The following is a 14,383-nucleotide window of genomic DNA, read 5'->3' on the forward strand; positions in this document are numbered from 1 at the left end:
GACCTCGCCGAATCCGGTCAAGCCCCCGAGCGTGGAAGCCGCCGTAATGAGACGCCGGCCGGCGATTAAAGGCGTCTACGGCGGAGGCATTAGCAACATTGCCGTCGGGCCCGAACCGGGCCGGCGTTTCCGCCCGTCCCGGTTGGCTCGACTGGAAAAAAATCTCACAGGTCAAACGCGGATGACCCGACCGTAAATCCAAAAGGCGTAAATCTCAGTCATGACTCCGGTTAAGCCACACTGGCTCACCATTTTTCTCAAAAGACTTTCTCCAAATTCCACACGCCGCTATAGCCGCGATCTATCCAACGCGACGTGCCGCAGTCGAACGCAAAGACGGATAACAGTGGGACGCGGATCGCGCTACAGAGACGGCTGTATTTATGCCGCTTATTTCCGATGCTCATTCAACTCAATCCAAGATTTTGATATTGCTTATATTTGCTCCGAATATATGTTTGCCGACGCATTTCTTCGTTCCCGCAAATGTCTGACGAATATTCGGCAAAAGGGTGGGCGCCGACACTTTCACCGGTGAGCATGTTCACTTTATTTCATTGATCGGACGTGACGAGACTGTGCAAAAACATCAAAAAACCTATCGAGGAACTAGATTCTCGCAGTAAAAAAATCATAAAGTGTCACATTAAAAGCTACGGGATTCAAAGTGTGGCAAAAAAGTAGCTGCTTGTAATATATATATATATATATATATATATATATATATATATATATATATATATATATATAGCTAGAAATAGTCCACTTTGCGCATCGGAGACACGAAGAGTTTGCGGCGTGCTACCATTTTGGAGGATCCCATCGGCTCAACGTGAAGGACCCTCGGCGGCCGCTTTGTTTCCATCCTCGCAGCGCAAATATCAATCAACGGCTTTAATGGACTTAATTGCTTTGGAGAGACGCTGGGAAAAGACTCGCCATGAGTCGAACAGGCATAAACGGGAGCGCGGATGAATAATGAAAGATGGCGATTAGCGAACATCTGCACCGAGATAAAAATATTTATTTATTTTTGGGTGTGTTTTTATTTGCTTCCGTGTTAAACAGGTCAGTCTTTGCTGGATAGTAATTACCCAAATACAAGTCATACGATGTCTTCAGAAGAAGAATTTTCGGGGAAAATTAACTAAGTATTGAACTAAGTATAAATTAACTAAGTATAGAATCAAATTAATAGAAGTATATTTTGGCGCTTGGTGAAAAACACCTCTAAACACTTACGACACATTGTAAATGACGGGCTTTCAAAAAAAAAATCTTTCATGATTATCATTTTTCCCCCTCGAATTCAAACTGTGCTCTCGCGATAAATTTTGGTCCAGGAAAGAAATTTGCAGAGACAGCATGGTTTGTTGAAAAGTGATCAGTAGGAACGGCAAGCGCACCGGGCTGTCAAAGCGTCGTCAAGCATCAAAGTGTCGTTCACATCTATCACGCTAGCCTTTAAGGAGCAACCCGATCGCTACTAGCTAGCAGCTAATTTACGCTAGGCGTCGCTATGGCGGGACCCGAGCCAAACGCCCACTCCGCTTCGGCGGACGGCAATGGAATGGAAAAGATTTTCATTTGTTGAGAAGCGCTCTTAAACGATATCCGTGACAATAATCCAGATTTTTCGGATCAAAGGTGAAAACGTTTCATTCCGGCGCTCTATTGCGGACGCGTCAAAGAAGATCCGGTGAGTTTTTGCCGAAGCGAAGGCCCTCCGTCAGGAGGGCGATTTTGCTTTCAGGATAACGAGCAACAAAGCAAAAAAAAACAAGCACGCAACAAAGCATCGCGCGCCAATGAAGCTATTAGCTACACGTTCACGATCTAATCGCCATGGAAAAACGCTGGGCAATTTGCGCTCACCCATCTGCCCGGTGTACCTGCGTCAACGCGGGGCTCATTTGGTGACTTTCCGAGCTCCGCTCGCTCAAAGTACGAGCGGGCCCTGGAATTTGACCAAATTGCGCTCCGGCGTTTGACGAACATGGAAATGGCTGGATCCTGTTGGGTTTGGGCCGCGGGGCTTTCAAACTTCTTTTTGTGTCTCGTTCTGATAAACACGTCCGCCCAATTTCGTCTCAATCGGAGTAAGTGGCGTCTGGGGCCGATTCCTTTTTTTTTTCTTCGCGCGAATAATTCATGACCTGCTTCATACATTTTAATACAAATGCCAAATTATGCATATGGCACTCAGTGGTTGAACATATATTTCAGAAAATAGCTCTCAGATCTAGGGAACTACGATGACTATGCTCATCTATGTCTATTGTGGAGAGATATTTTCATGAAAGTCAAGTCTTGAGAGACGTCAAAAGGGCCCGGAGGGGCTGGCGAGCGGCAAAAGCTTCATCCCGTGGTCTCCTCCGAGTGGCAAAATCCTGCAAATTCTCTCTATTTCTGGGTTTGGAGCAGTCGGCAACCTTTGACGCGCCAAGAACCTTTTTGACCAAGTTTCCGCGGAAAACAGGTTTATGACAACTGAGGGAGATGAGGAGCGCGTCTACATACTGTATGTATGTAGATAGCGTACGCATAACGTATAAAGACATTGACATATTCCCCACACGCTTTGGGCGTACCACGATGGGCGTGTCCCGCACGGTGTTCTCGGGTACGACCACGGCGTAGCTTTCCTTCTCCCACTGCGGCGGCTGATTTTTCACGTTGGTGATAGTGACGGCCAGTTCCACCGAGCTGCTCCGGTTGCCGCCGTCCGTTGCCACGATCTCCCGGCTGATGTAAGTCCTCTGAAGCGACGGCAAAAAGACACGAACCACAAAAGGTGCAAAAACGGATTCGGGAGTTTGAATGTTCCAAAATGTGAGCGAGTCGGTAAATCCTACGAAAGGAGGCTCATTTGCAAAATGGCGCTCAAAAAGCGTTTGGTGCCTTTAGCTATTCCTAAGATGGACGTCCACAAATATATTTTAAAAAAAGATGCGCATTTTCAAGTCGGCTATTGTGTTTTCATTCCCAATTTCTTGAAGCACTGCCATCCAGCTAAAACCACTCATCTCCAAATGGCTTTTTTTTCATTTTATCTCCTGAAAATCCACAAATCACCCCAATTGAACATTTTGACTGTACGTACTTTTCGATAATCTTGTGTAATTTACACGTAGGGTAAATGATTTGATTTTTTTCGTCCCCCAAAAATGAAAACTTGCGGTTTATGGGCTGTATAAGGGCGCACCGGATTTGAAGGCACGCGGTCAGCTTTTAAGAAAATTGAAAGCTTTTAAGTGTACCTCATAGTAGCAAAAATACAGTACAGTATATGAATGAAAGTCCCTTCACTGACTATGGCATAAAATTGTAATTTTGGGGGATTTTTCTTGAATCCGATCTACTCGATGCCGAATTTTGTGAGCGTCGAGCCATAAAAATGAGAGGCATGCATGTCCAGCTTTCAGAAGGTTTTTTTTTTTTTAACGTATTAGCGTCGTGTATTATCGGCTAACGCGCGGGGCTAATCAAGCTAATGGCAGCACTTGAAAAACCCTCCAGAGAAAAGCGGCGACGTCTTCATCCGAACGGAAGGACACGCGCGAGGGTCGGCGGACGGCGCTCGTCAAATTTCCGCGCCCGGAGGGGCGGCCCGCGCTTTCTCCCTGATTGCGCGGAAGAAAAGGCGGCGGGCGGGGAGACGTCTGATTGTGTCATCACCGGAGTCCTTTCTGGGCTGAAATGAAACGCCGATATTTCCCCGGGCCGCGCGCGATTAATGCCCGGCGCGATCTCTCGGAACAAGAGCCGGCAATCCAAGAAATTGCACGTCGGCGAGATGGAGACGCTGATAAAAGTCCCAACGGCTTCCCACTGGAACAAATGCACTTGGGACACGATACTTTTACCGGCTGAGAAAATATTTTCCTTACACGCGATACCGTCGCGGGTATTTGCGAAATGACCATTCTACCACCATACGCCGCTTTCATATACTGGAAGAAAAACATCTATTTTGGGATATCTACCTACTGTAACTGAGAAAGGAAACGATCCCAATACAAATATACAGCAAATGAACGGCTCAGACGTTTGTGACCAAAAAATATTGTCTGATTCAAAGCGCGCCTTTGCTATTTGGTTTCTTTTTATCCAGAAAAGGAAGGACTTGCCGTAATCCCCCAAAACATAAGACGCGCCTGTGTTTAAGGCGCGACCTTCATTTTCTGTTCAAACTCTGGTATTTTCTGTTTGCATTTTGGCAAGACGCGCCGACACCTCGCAAACAATGCCAACTACAGCAAAAAGAATAAATGATATCATATTAATCCTAATCTCTTCATATTTTCTTGTGTTCGTATCTTTAATGTATATATTTGTTGTGCGTATGCCTGTCTTTCGATGTGTTTATCCATCTCGTTAGCTAGCTAACTAGCTCTAGCTTGCTAGCTAGCAAGCGCTACAAGATACAAGAAAATACATATGAATATTCAATTGACGTTGAATTCTATCTATCTATCTATCTATCTATCTATCTATCTATCTATCTATCTATCTATCTATCTATCTATCTATCTCAGGCTAGCTCGAGCTTGCCAGCTAGCTAGCTGTATCTATTATAATAATAATAATGATTATTATCTCTCAATCATTCATTCTTCCATAGCACAGCGCAGGTGCACACCTGCGAGATGGGCTGGTTGACGTACACCCAGCCGGTCAGCGGGTTGACCCTCAGGTACTCGGGCTGCTCGCCGGACATGGAGTACGTGATGGCGGCGTTGGTTCCGAAGTCATCGTCGTGGGCCGCCACGCGCAAAAAACTGGTCCCGATCATGGTGTCCTCCCGAAGGAAGTCTATCGAACGTAAGATATGAAAACATAACAGAAAGTATAATTGGAATTACGCCAGTGGTTTCAATCGCCGGAACTACGGTATGGCCCAAAAAATAAAATCTCTATCTCTCTCTCCCTTTTTTTTTTTCCAATTATTCGGGGCCGCTTCAATTTTGATCAAGCGACAAACATTGATTTAAAAAAAAAATCCCGTGGAAAATATTTAGGAAAAAAATAACGACAACTGATTCGAGATTAGTTTTAGGGTGAACTTTTCATGGCTTGTGCATAACTTGTTTAAAGTCCAAATATTTGGACATTTTTACCAGTTTGATGGGGATTTTTTTCACGTCCCTTTAAAGCTGCATTTCTCTATTAAGACTTTGATATTTGAAACGGGGTCGGTATCATTGACGCTCAAAGCAATTTGGTTTTCCCACGCACATTCGTAACGGATGTTCTCAAACTTGGGGCTGTTATCGTTCTGGTCCACGATGAGAATGTTGAGCTGGCAGATGCCGATCAGCGGGTCGTCGGCCCGGTCGGTGGCCGTCACCGTCACCGCGTACTCCCGTTGGCGTTCGCGGTCGAACTTCCTGGCCGTGACGATCTTCCCTAAGGGCAAAACATGACACGGATGGGCCGACGTCGTCCGGGGACCTTCTGACACCGGGAGGGAGGGGAATCCGTTATGATGCGCGCCGCCGCCGCCGGGACGAAAACCCTGTTTTCATTTTCTCGAGCTATCAAACTTTTTCATCGCGCGTACTGAACCTCCGGCTGGGGAATCCACTTCCGGCGTCAAATTGAAGAAACCGGGGCAAAACAATCGATGGAATGACCCGTGACAAAGGAAACTCAAGTTCATCGACCGCTTCGGTCTGATTTCTCCCGGCGGCCTGGTCGCCATGGATTCCCACTGAATTTTCATCTGAAATTTGTATTTCGTGGTCAAAAAATTCAGTGCTTGTCATTTGAATTCCCAACACAACTATTCTGACCAAAGATACTGGGCCGGGTTTCGAAAAAGCGCTTCGACTAACGACGGCGTTTCCTCCAGACGTCGCGTTCGGACCTCCTGCGACGAGGTGCGAAAGGAGGGACGGCAAAGGCGCGGGAGCGGGCACCTGTGTCGGGGTGGATGCTGAAGGCGGGCACGGTGGAGTCTTTGTGCATGAAGCCGTACGTGACCTTGCCGTTGGAACCCTCGTCGGCGTCGGCGGCCTCCACCTGCAGCACGAAGGTCCCGGCCGGCTGGTTCTCCAGAACCCTGGTCTTCTCCCGGTACTGTTGGCACTGAGGGGCGGAGTCGGGGCGCCGCAGCAACGGCGTTTGATTGACTTTGGTAACTGAGTGCTCACGCCATGCTGAAACGTGTGACGTGTCGTCACCGTCCGGGTGAAATTTCGGCTACCTAGCTCACTCAGTCCCAAAGCCGCGCTCAAAAAAAGGAGTCCGGCTCAGTCCGGGTCCGCTAGATATTTCATTTCGCTTAGGATTTCAAAAGTTGAAAGTGGCTTTCAAATCTTTACATCTCTAAGAAGTTAAGGTGAAACTTCTCGAAGTTCCAAATGAACGTTTTGCAAATTTTACAACGATCGATTTTCATTTCGGGTTTTCGAACCGATAACCCCGCGGACCCAGCTTGACTTTGGAGCCGAACCCGGACTCGGACTCGTAGCCCCGCGCCTCGAGGCGGCTCCCGTTTCCTCGCCGCTCGCGGGCTAATTTCTATTTCTCCGTTCCCGACTCCTCGCGGCATTTGCGGCGCTCACTTACTTTCGAAACCGATCTATTATACATAAGGTAGCGTTTGTCGGCGCCAAGATGTTTGCGCCCCCACAAGCTGTTCCCGCTTTTCCCGGCCAAATTGTGTGAATTAATGAAGCTCGCTTAGAAAAGTACTTGATTCTATTTTCACCGCTAATTGTCATGTCTTTGCGGCGGCGGCGGCGGCGGCGGCGAGGCTTGATTTATGGCGAGTTCCAGAGCAATTTCACGCCGCTTCTTAACGGCTCCATTGAGGTGGAAGTGCAGAATTCCGCCGCTATTAATCGGATTTTCTGACTACGGCATCCCGAAGCAAGCCGGCTTGCGTGGGTTTGCGTCGGAGCGTGTATTCTCATCGCATCTTCTTCATTGTCACGCTTTGGAGTCATTTCTCTGCGTGTTGACAGCGAGTCGGGCTGCTCATTTCACCGGGGAAACAATTTGATGGGTGAATTCCGACGGAATCCAAACTACGGCCCGGGGGCCAGACGAACGAAAACGTTAAGGTCCCGAAGTTTAGCCGAGCCGTCGGGCTTTAAAAAAGTATTTTCCGCGCTGCGAGGCACGCCTACAAGGCCTCGATTTTGTCAAAGGTCGACGGTGCCCCCGAATTGTCTGCGTATCCGTGCCGGATCGCGGGGAGGACGCGCGCCGGCCACTTTTTAACCGAACGCTCCAGCTTGAAAGTAACATCGATAATAGCGGAATATGACCCTAAAGTCAGAGTCGCTCCCATGCTAGGCGCGTCCTGCATTTGGGGGGGTTGCGCTATTTGACTGCATGAAACTCGGACGGAGCCGAATGCCAGAAAATGTTTGGAGCGGGAGGTCCCCCGTCTCGGTCAGAGCTCCGAAGGGACCGGAGGGTCAGAGCGGCCGATCGCTCCTCCGGGGAGGCCGGAGGAGGAGGAAAAAGCGGGACTCGTGCGGGACGGAAGCGGATCGCGGCGCCGTCGCGGAGACGGAGACGGAGACGGAGAGGCAAATGGAGGTGTTGTTCGCGAGCGGAGGCTCTCGGGTCTTACGTTTCCCCAGAACCCGTTTCTCAGCCGATTGGAAATGTACGGGCCGGTCACCTTCTGGAAAACCGGCTTGTTGTTGTTGACGTCGTCCACGCCGACCACCACCTGGGCCGTGGACGACAGCGCCCGAGGGCCGCCCGAGGCGTTGTCGTCCGTCGCCGTCACGTTGAGGACGTACTCCACGCCCTGCAGGTGAGGCGGAGGGCTGGAGCGCAGACGGATCAAGCCTGGGCCGGAAAAACAAAAAACAGGACCCGATCACAGAAGATTGACAGAAACGGCGACGGTTCCCGAGATTCAAACTCGTCCTCCGGTCGGCGACAGAGGGCTCGAAAAAGCCGGACAAAAAGACTAGCCTTTCCGTTCTATTGTGTTCTATTCTAGTGATAAAAACCCAAAATAAAACAACCTACAATTAACGTTCATAAATCTAACAAAGTTATTATTTTTTCCCTGTTTTCACCCGTCACTTAACTCTTTCCTTGCCGGAAAGAATTTTCATCATGTAAAATATGGATTTTTTTTTAATCATTAAAACGATAAATGAAAAATAAAAAGAAATAGTAATAATTACATATAGTAAAAATACAACTTTTTAAAAAAAATTGCCTGCTTACAGCAACATCCTAGCTTCAACAGATTGAACACGTCCGCATGTTTGGCCCCAACACGGGTCTCAGAAAATGGATGGATATTTCACATAACACCGACAGAATACCGCAGCGTTCAATAACTCCAAATCGCTACTTTGATCAATACTTCTTTTGTTGATTATTTTAGTGAACCTATGCATTGCCGCACTGGCCGTTAAGCCGCAGGGCTCAAATCATGACAAAGCATTGTATAATCCGAAAAATAGGCTAATCGTCCTTTAGCTGTTTTTAAACACTTTTGCAGATTAATGAAGGAGAAAATTGGAGAATTTTATAATAAGCAATTTCATGCAAAATAAACGCTCTCCGATTACTTGATTGAGCGACGGAATAATCCTTCGAATAATCGATTTATAAAATAGATATTCGATTGCGACGGTCCTATTTGCATTCCTGTGCAACTCGAGTTAGTTACTTCGCGGTTGCTAGGCGACGCCCACGAGCCGCGACGGCCCGATCGGGACTGTGCTTTGCGCCCCCCCCCCCCCCCCCCCCCCCCCTTCCCTGTCACGTGACTGGCGTGGGCGACTCATCTGCATCCCACTCGGCTTTGTCTCTGTGCGCGTGCTTTGTATTCATCTCCTGGCCTGGCTGCTCTGTTTATGTCGCGCGCGCGTGCGCGCGTGTGTGTGCGCGCGTGTGTGGGCTTGAAGTGTTAACGGCGCTTATTACATTCTCCTTATCTTCACGGGCCGGGCCAGGTGCTATCGCTGTCATGTGTTCGTTTGCTCGTTGTTTGGGAGGAGAGATGGGAATTGAAATCATGCACCAAGATGGAGGATTTGGGATTTGCTGGGAGCGGCGCGGCATCGCCGGGGAGGTGTGCGTGCGCGCGCGCGCGCGTGTTTGAGAGAGAGAGCTTTGTAGTCAGGACCGCATCGGGAGAAATCAACACATTATCGAGACTCGATAGCAGCAAGACTCGTGGAGGTCACAACCCAGACGAGACTGCATATATTAGAGGGGAAGAAAATGGAGAAATTCCGCTGATTTGGAGTACAATGAAAACTTTGTCGTTTCACTTCTTTCCGACTGATCGCGGAAGTGGTCGCGGTGGGCAGAGTGGCGGCGACTGGTCTTGATCAAAGTCCAGAGTCGAGACAAGGGCCAGAATCGGGGGGGGGGGGGGGGGGGGGGGGGCGAGGGACACAGGGGAGGGGTGATGAGGGAGGGAAGAAAATCTGTAGTGAGGGGCAGGGAGGAGGGAAAAGGGGAGGGGGAGAAAAGGGGGGTGTGGAAGAGAGGAAAGGGGGAGTGAGGGGAAAAAGAGAGAGGGTGCTGGGATGAGAGAGGAAAAGGGAGTGAGAGAGGAGAAGTAGCTGGTGATGCGAAAGAGAGATAAGAAGGAAGAGTGAGGGAGGGAGAGAAAGAGAGAGAAAGAAGAAAGAAAGAAAGAAGGACACGGGAGAATAGGAGAGAGGTAAGGAGGGATGGGGAAAGGGAGACGGTGAGAGCGCGGACCAGTGAGAGAGTGAGACAAGAGAGAAGTAGGAAGAGTGAAGCAGAGAGAGATAGGGAGAAAGGGTGGGAGGTAAGGAGGGATAGGAGTGAGGGAGAAAAATAGAGAAGGGGTGAGAGGGAGATGGGGGACGATGGAGGGAGTGACACTGAAGATAGTGAGTGAGGCGTGAGAGAGAGGGAGACCAAACAATGAGTGAGAGCGAGAGCGAGAGAGGGAAATACAGAGCAAGAAGGTCGAATGGGCGAGAGAGACAATGTGTGTGTGTGTGTGTAGGCGTGGGCGATTGTGGGTTGTCGTGAGCGTTTTGAAAACGCGCGAGCGCACGCAGGGTTGGTGAGGCGAGTGAGTCTGGCGGTTTTTGTCACCGGGTTACATCCAAATGTCTATTTAGTACGCTGATAAACTGGCTCCAAACTGGCATCCGGAGTTGGCACACCCCTTTTTTCCCCGCACAACAAAATGAAATATATAAAATGCTGGATTTGCCATCTCATCACTTTCTCACCTTTTACTGACCGCCCACAGAGTCGGCGCACCCCCTTTTTAAAGCACATGTCGAAGATTGATTTACTCAAGCTATGATTTAAGCATCTCCTGCAATAGTGCAATCGAGATGGCGCACTCTCTATAGTGCGCATCTGGTAAATTTCCATTGCGCACCCCCAGCTTGGAATTATTTCCTTTAAAACAGATCTGTCTCAACTCTACTATCCTGTTTTTATTTCACCGCCCTTTACGTTTCTTGGATTATGAAATCAATGTATGGATTCTTTCCATTTTTATTATCTTTGTAGGGGGAAGGGGGTGCACCATTTTTTTTCATAGTGAAACTTTAACGGAATGGAATGCATGACACCAACACGAGCATTTTTTTCAGGGCTGTGCAGTAGAATGATGGTGATTTCTTAGCCGTGCACCCCTTTCAACAACCTACGGTCATTTTTTTTTCATCCATCTCCGAGGTAACAAAAAAGCTCAACTTCAGGCTCAGTTTTCCACATTTTTATTGTTTGCAGGATTAAATAGGAGGCACGGTAGCTGCAATTCGGAATTGATTTGTCTCCCCTAGTGGTAAATGGTGGAATTACAACTAGATGATGTCGACGGATTTGAATTTTTTTTTCTTTTTCTTTGAAGGAAGCTAATGAGGGCGCCGACCAAAAAACATCCCGTCTTGGGTTCAAACAAGCCATTGTTTGCTGATCAATCGGAAAAATAAAAGGGTCGGCGGGCGATTACTTTTTCATGATTGCCAGCTCGGCTGCGACCGATCCCGCGAGGAACCAGATTAAATACCAGCCCAGTTGTTGAAAACGTTTCTAATTCTCCCTTTAGGGGACGTTTTTTTTTTCCCCTGCTCCTTCTTCTTTTCATTCATGTATTCTTGGATTGAAACGTTTTTTTTTTTTTGTTGTTTTGTTTTTGATGGCAGCTCCGAGTTTGATTTATGCTGTCTTTTAAGTGTTAAATGAAAAAAGAATACGCAACCACGAAAAGACCAAAGGAGTTCCATAAATGACATCTTAAAACTTGCCGAGCTTTTCATGTTGCTTTTATTCAAAGAAAGCTGCGCTATATTCATAAGAAAATATGCTGCTATATATTCATTAAAAAGACATTTTTTTTCACAGGTTACAGTTTCAAACTAAATTCAAATTTGAATTTTAATATTTTTACATGTTATTATGTTGTATTCTTTGTGTAACCCAGGGGACTACTTTGTTTACAATTAATTTTATTCTATTACTGTATATTTATTTATAATTTTTGTACGATATTTACGTATCATGCACACTTTATTTTATTTTCATCATTGTTATATTTACATTGAATCATTACTTTTTTACATGTCTTTCACTTGTGTGTGTGTGTGTGTATATATATATATATATATATATATATATATATATATATATATATATATATATATATATATATTTTAATTATTTTATTGCATTTACATTTGCAAATTTTTGGATTTTATTTCTTTATTTACAATTCTTTTGTATTTTCATCATAGTATTTACAGTGATATATTATTTGCTATTCTATGCATTTATTTACAATATTTTTATATTCATTTATTGTTCATATATTATTTAAGCCATTTTCCCCTAAAACGTGTCCATTTTTTTTTTTTTTTGCGAGTGGGCATGTTTATTTATCTTTCTGAAGTGGCGAGCTCAGGGACACTCCCGATGATCAAAACATGATGGAAAAGAAGGTTCTAACAGTTTTGTTTTTTCTCCTGGCAGCGCACCGAACGAAGCGTCCGCGGAGCATCCGTTGGGGCAAATAAGGCGAAGCCCGGCGGGAGCGCAAAGCGAGATCGTCAACGTTAGCGTATGCGGATGAGGACGCGAAGGAGGCGGCCGCCTTTGAAACGCCGAGTCAAACATTCACGCCATAAATCAATAATAAGACCGGCAGATTGCCGGCGCGTAAGAGGAAATCTATTAAGCCGGTAGATTGTGGAAGGCGTGACCCTTGCTCGGCGCGCGCACTGGAGAAATCTGCATGCCGTCTATTTCCATTTCAACTTTGACCCCTCCGCCGCCGTCTCCGTCTTCTAAGGCGTCCTCTTCTCGGCTATTCCGAGCGCGCGTCTCGCCGACGGTCAATTAAAAGGAGAGAACGTTCCGCCGGCCGCCTCCCCCTCTCGGACGCCTTCATTACAACGTCGCCGCTTCCTCATTACCGCCGCCCGAGAAGTCCGTTGTGCGGCAAGCCCCGCGAAAAGGAGACTAAGACATGTCGAAAATTGCAAACCGTTGTTTTGCAAATAAAATAAAAGCGGGTCGAAGATTAATCCACGTTCATTTTGTCGGGTCAAACGATGCGGCAAAACAATTCTGTGACGCCGTTCAGTGTGGCTCCTGTGTCCACCATCTGAAGGTCTAGGGAAGGGAACAGGGAGGGAGTGCACACGTACACCAAAATACACATTTTTAGATGCAGACTTAACACAAGCCAACATTTAATAACAGAAGATCGAGAACGAACCAATCGTCAATGGAGACAATTCACAATCGCTCGGGAGAGCATACGTAGTTCATTGACTTCAAATCAGATCCAAAGGCTGACCTGATAAATCTATATTTGCTCTAAAAGACCAAATGTAGAGCTGGATACAGATGAGATTACAAGGGAGTGCATACAGGGGCCAAATGACTAAAATTCCAATCCAGGTGTAGACCTATTGTATCCATATTTACTCTGAAAGACCAAATGTAGAGCTGGATACAGATGAGATTACTAGGGAGTGCATACAGGGGCCAAATGACTAAAATTCCGATCCAGGTGTAGACCTATTGTATCCATATTTACTCTGAAAGACCAAATATAGGGATGGGGACAGATAAGGTGACGAGGGAGTCCGCGCAGGAGCCAGATGGCCTAGTTCAGATCCGAAGGTAGACCTAATCTGTATTTGCTCTAAAAGACCAAATCTAGTGCTGGATACAGCTCACTAGGGAGTGCACACAGGAGCCAAAGGACTTAATTCAGAGCCCAAAGATGGCTTACTGTATCTGTATTTGCTCTACAAGACCAAATATAGTGCTAGATGTAGATAAAATGACTAGGGAGTGCATACAGGGGGCAAAATTAGTTCAACTAAGATCCAAATGTTGACCTAATGTATCTGTATTTGCTCTAAAAGACCAAATCTAGTGCTGGATGTAGATAATTTGACTAGGGAGTGCATACAGGAGGCAAGTTAGTTCAACTAAGATCTAAATGTTGACCTAATGTATCTGTATTTGCTCTAAAAGACCAAATTAGTGCTGGATGTAGATAAGATGACTAGGGAGTGCATACAGGAGGTAAATTAGTTCAACTAAGATCCAAATATTGACCTATTATTTCTGTATTTGCTCTAAAAGATCAAGTATAGCACCAGGTTCAGATTAAAGATTAAGGAGTGCATACAAGAGCCATACAATTATAGTGATCGAATTAGATAAAATGACTAGGGAGTTCATGCCTGATGAAATGACAGAAGTTTGGATGGGTAGATTGCCCGGACCGATATAGACTCAATTAAGGTGATGGACTGATACAGTAGAAAAAGACTTGGGAAGTCATACTTGGAATTGGAAATCCTGTTCCTTTTATAATCAAAGATAGAGCCGGTCCCGTAGATACGTATATGGAGCATGCGTTGTACATCATAGGGCATATCGTGCCTTCGCCGCGCGGCAGATACCAGACGCGCAAACGCACGCCGGCACTCAGGCGAAATGAATTGAGACACGAGGCCGTGACCCCCCCCGCCCCCCCACCGTGCTATGTATTCATCATACGTTTGCGGAGAATGCTTATTTCTTTCTTTTCGTCCGGCCAAGGAGACGCCCCGAACGGACCGCGCTAAGAGCTGAGGACGGGAGCCGCGCGCGCCGCGCGCTTACGCTGCGCCTAAGTGGATGCAAATTGTACACGCAAAAGGTTTTAGGACATTCCGAGGGCACAAAAGCAGCAGGCTGATGTCTCCCCTTATCTTTTCCGACATTTGCGTGTCCCTGTCGCGCGCGTGAGCACTTACGTACGCTTCGGCTCCGTATGCACTCTGCGGACGCTTTATTAGGGCCTTAAAAAAAGCGGATGAAAAAAAAAAGAAGGCCGTGATCAGGCGCTGCGTTACCGATCTTGGGCGAGTTACTTCAAAACTGTATTTAGTACAGA

At 46.8% G+C, this 14,383-nt stretch overlaps 1 protein-coding gene across 1 annotated transcript in view; it reads right to left on the minus strand.

Moving 5' to 3' along the window:
* LOC148424178 (neural-cadherin) overlaps nt 1-14,383 on the minus strand; it is a 142,304-nt gene that overhangs the window by 64,747 nt on the left and 63,174 nt on the right. Inside the window, exons 8-12 of the mRNA XM_088412613.1 lie at nt 7,640-7,812; nt 5,922-6,090; nt 5,239-5,409; nt 4,643-4,815; nt 2,592-2,759 (exon numbers count right to left, since the gene is read on the minus strand). Of these exons, the coding sequence (XP_088268739.1) occupies nt 2,592-2,759; nt 4,643-4,815; nt 5,239-5,409; nt 5,922-6,090; nt 7,640-7,812 (854 nt within the window). The remainder of the gene's footprint in view (nt 1-2,591; nt 2,760-4,642; nt 4,816-5,238; nt 5,410-5,921; nt 6,091-7,639; nt 7,813-14,383) is intronic.

The sequence above is a fragment of the Hippichthys cyanospilos genome, chromosome 4 (assembly GCF_059441005.1).
Source record: "Hippichthys cyanospilos isolate Australia breed blue-spotted pipefish chromosome 4, RoL_Hcya_1.0, whole genome shotgun sequence".
In the NCBI taxonomy this organism is placed as follows: Eukaryota; Metazoa; Chordata; class Actinopteri; order Syngnathiformes; family Syngnathidae; genus Hippichthys; species Hippichthys cyanospilos.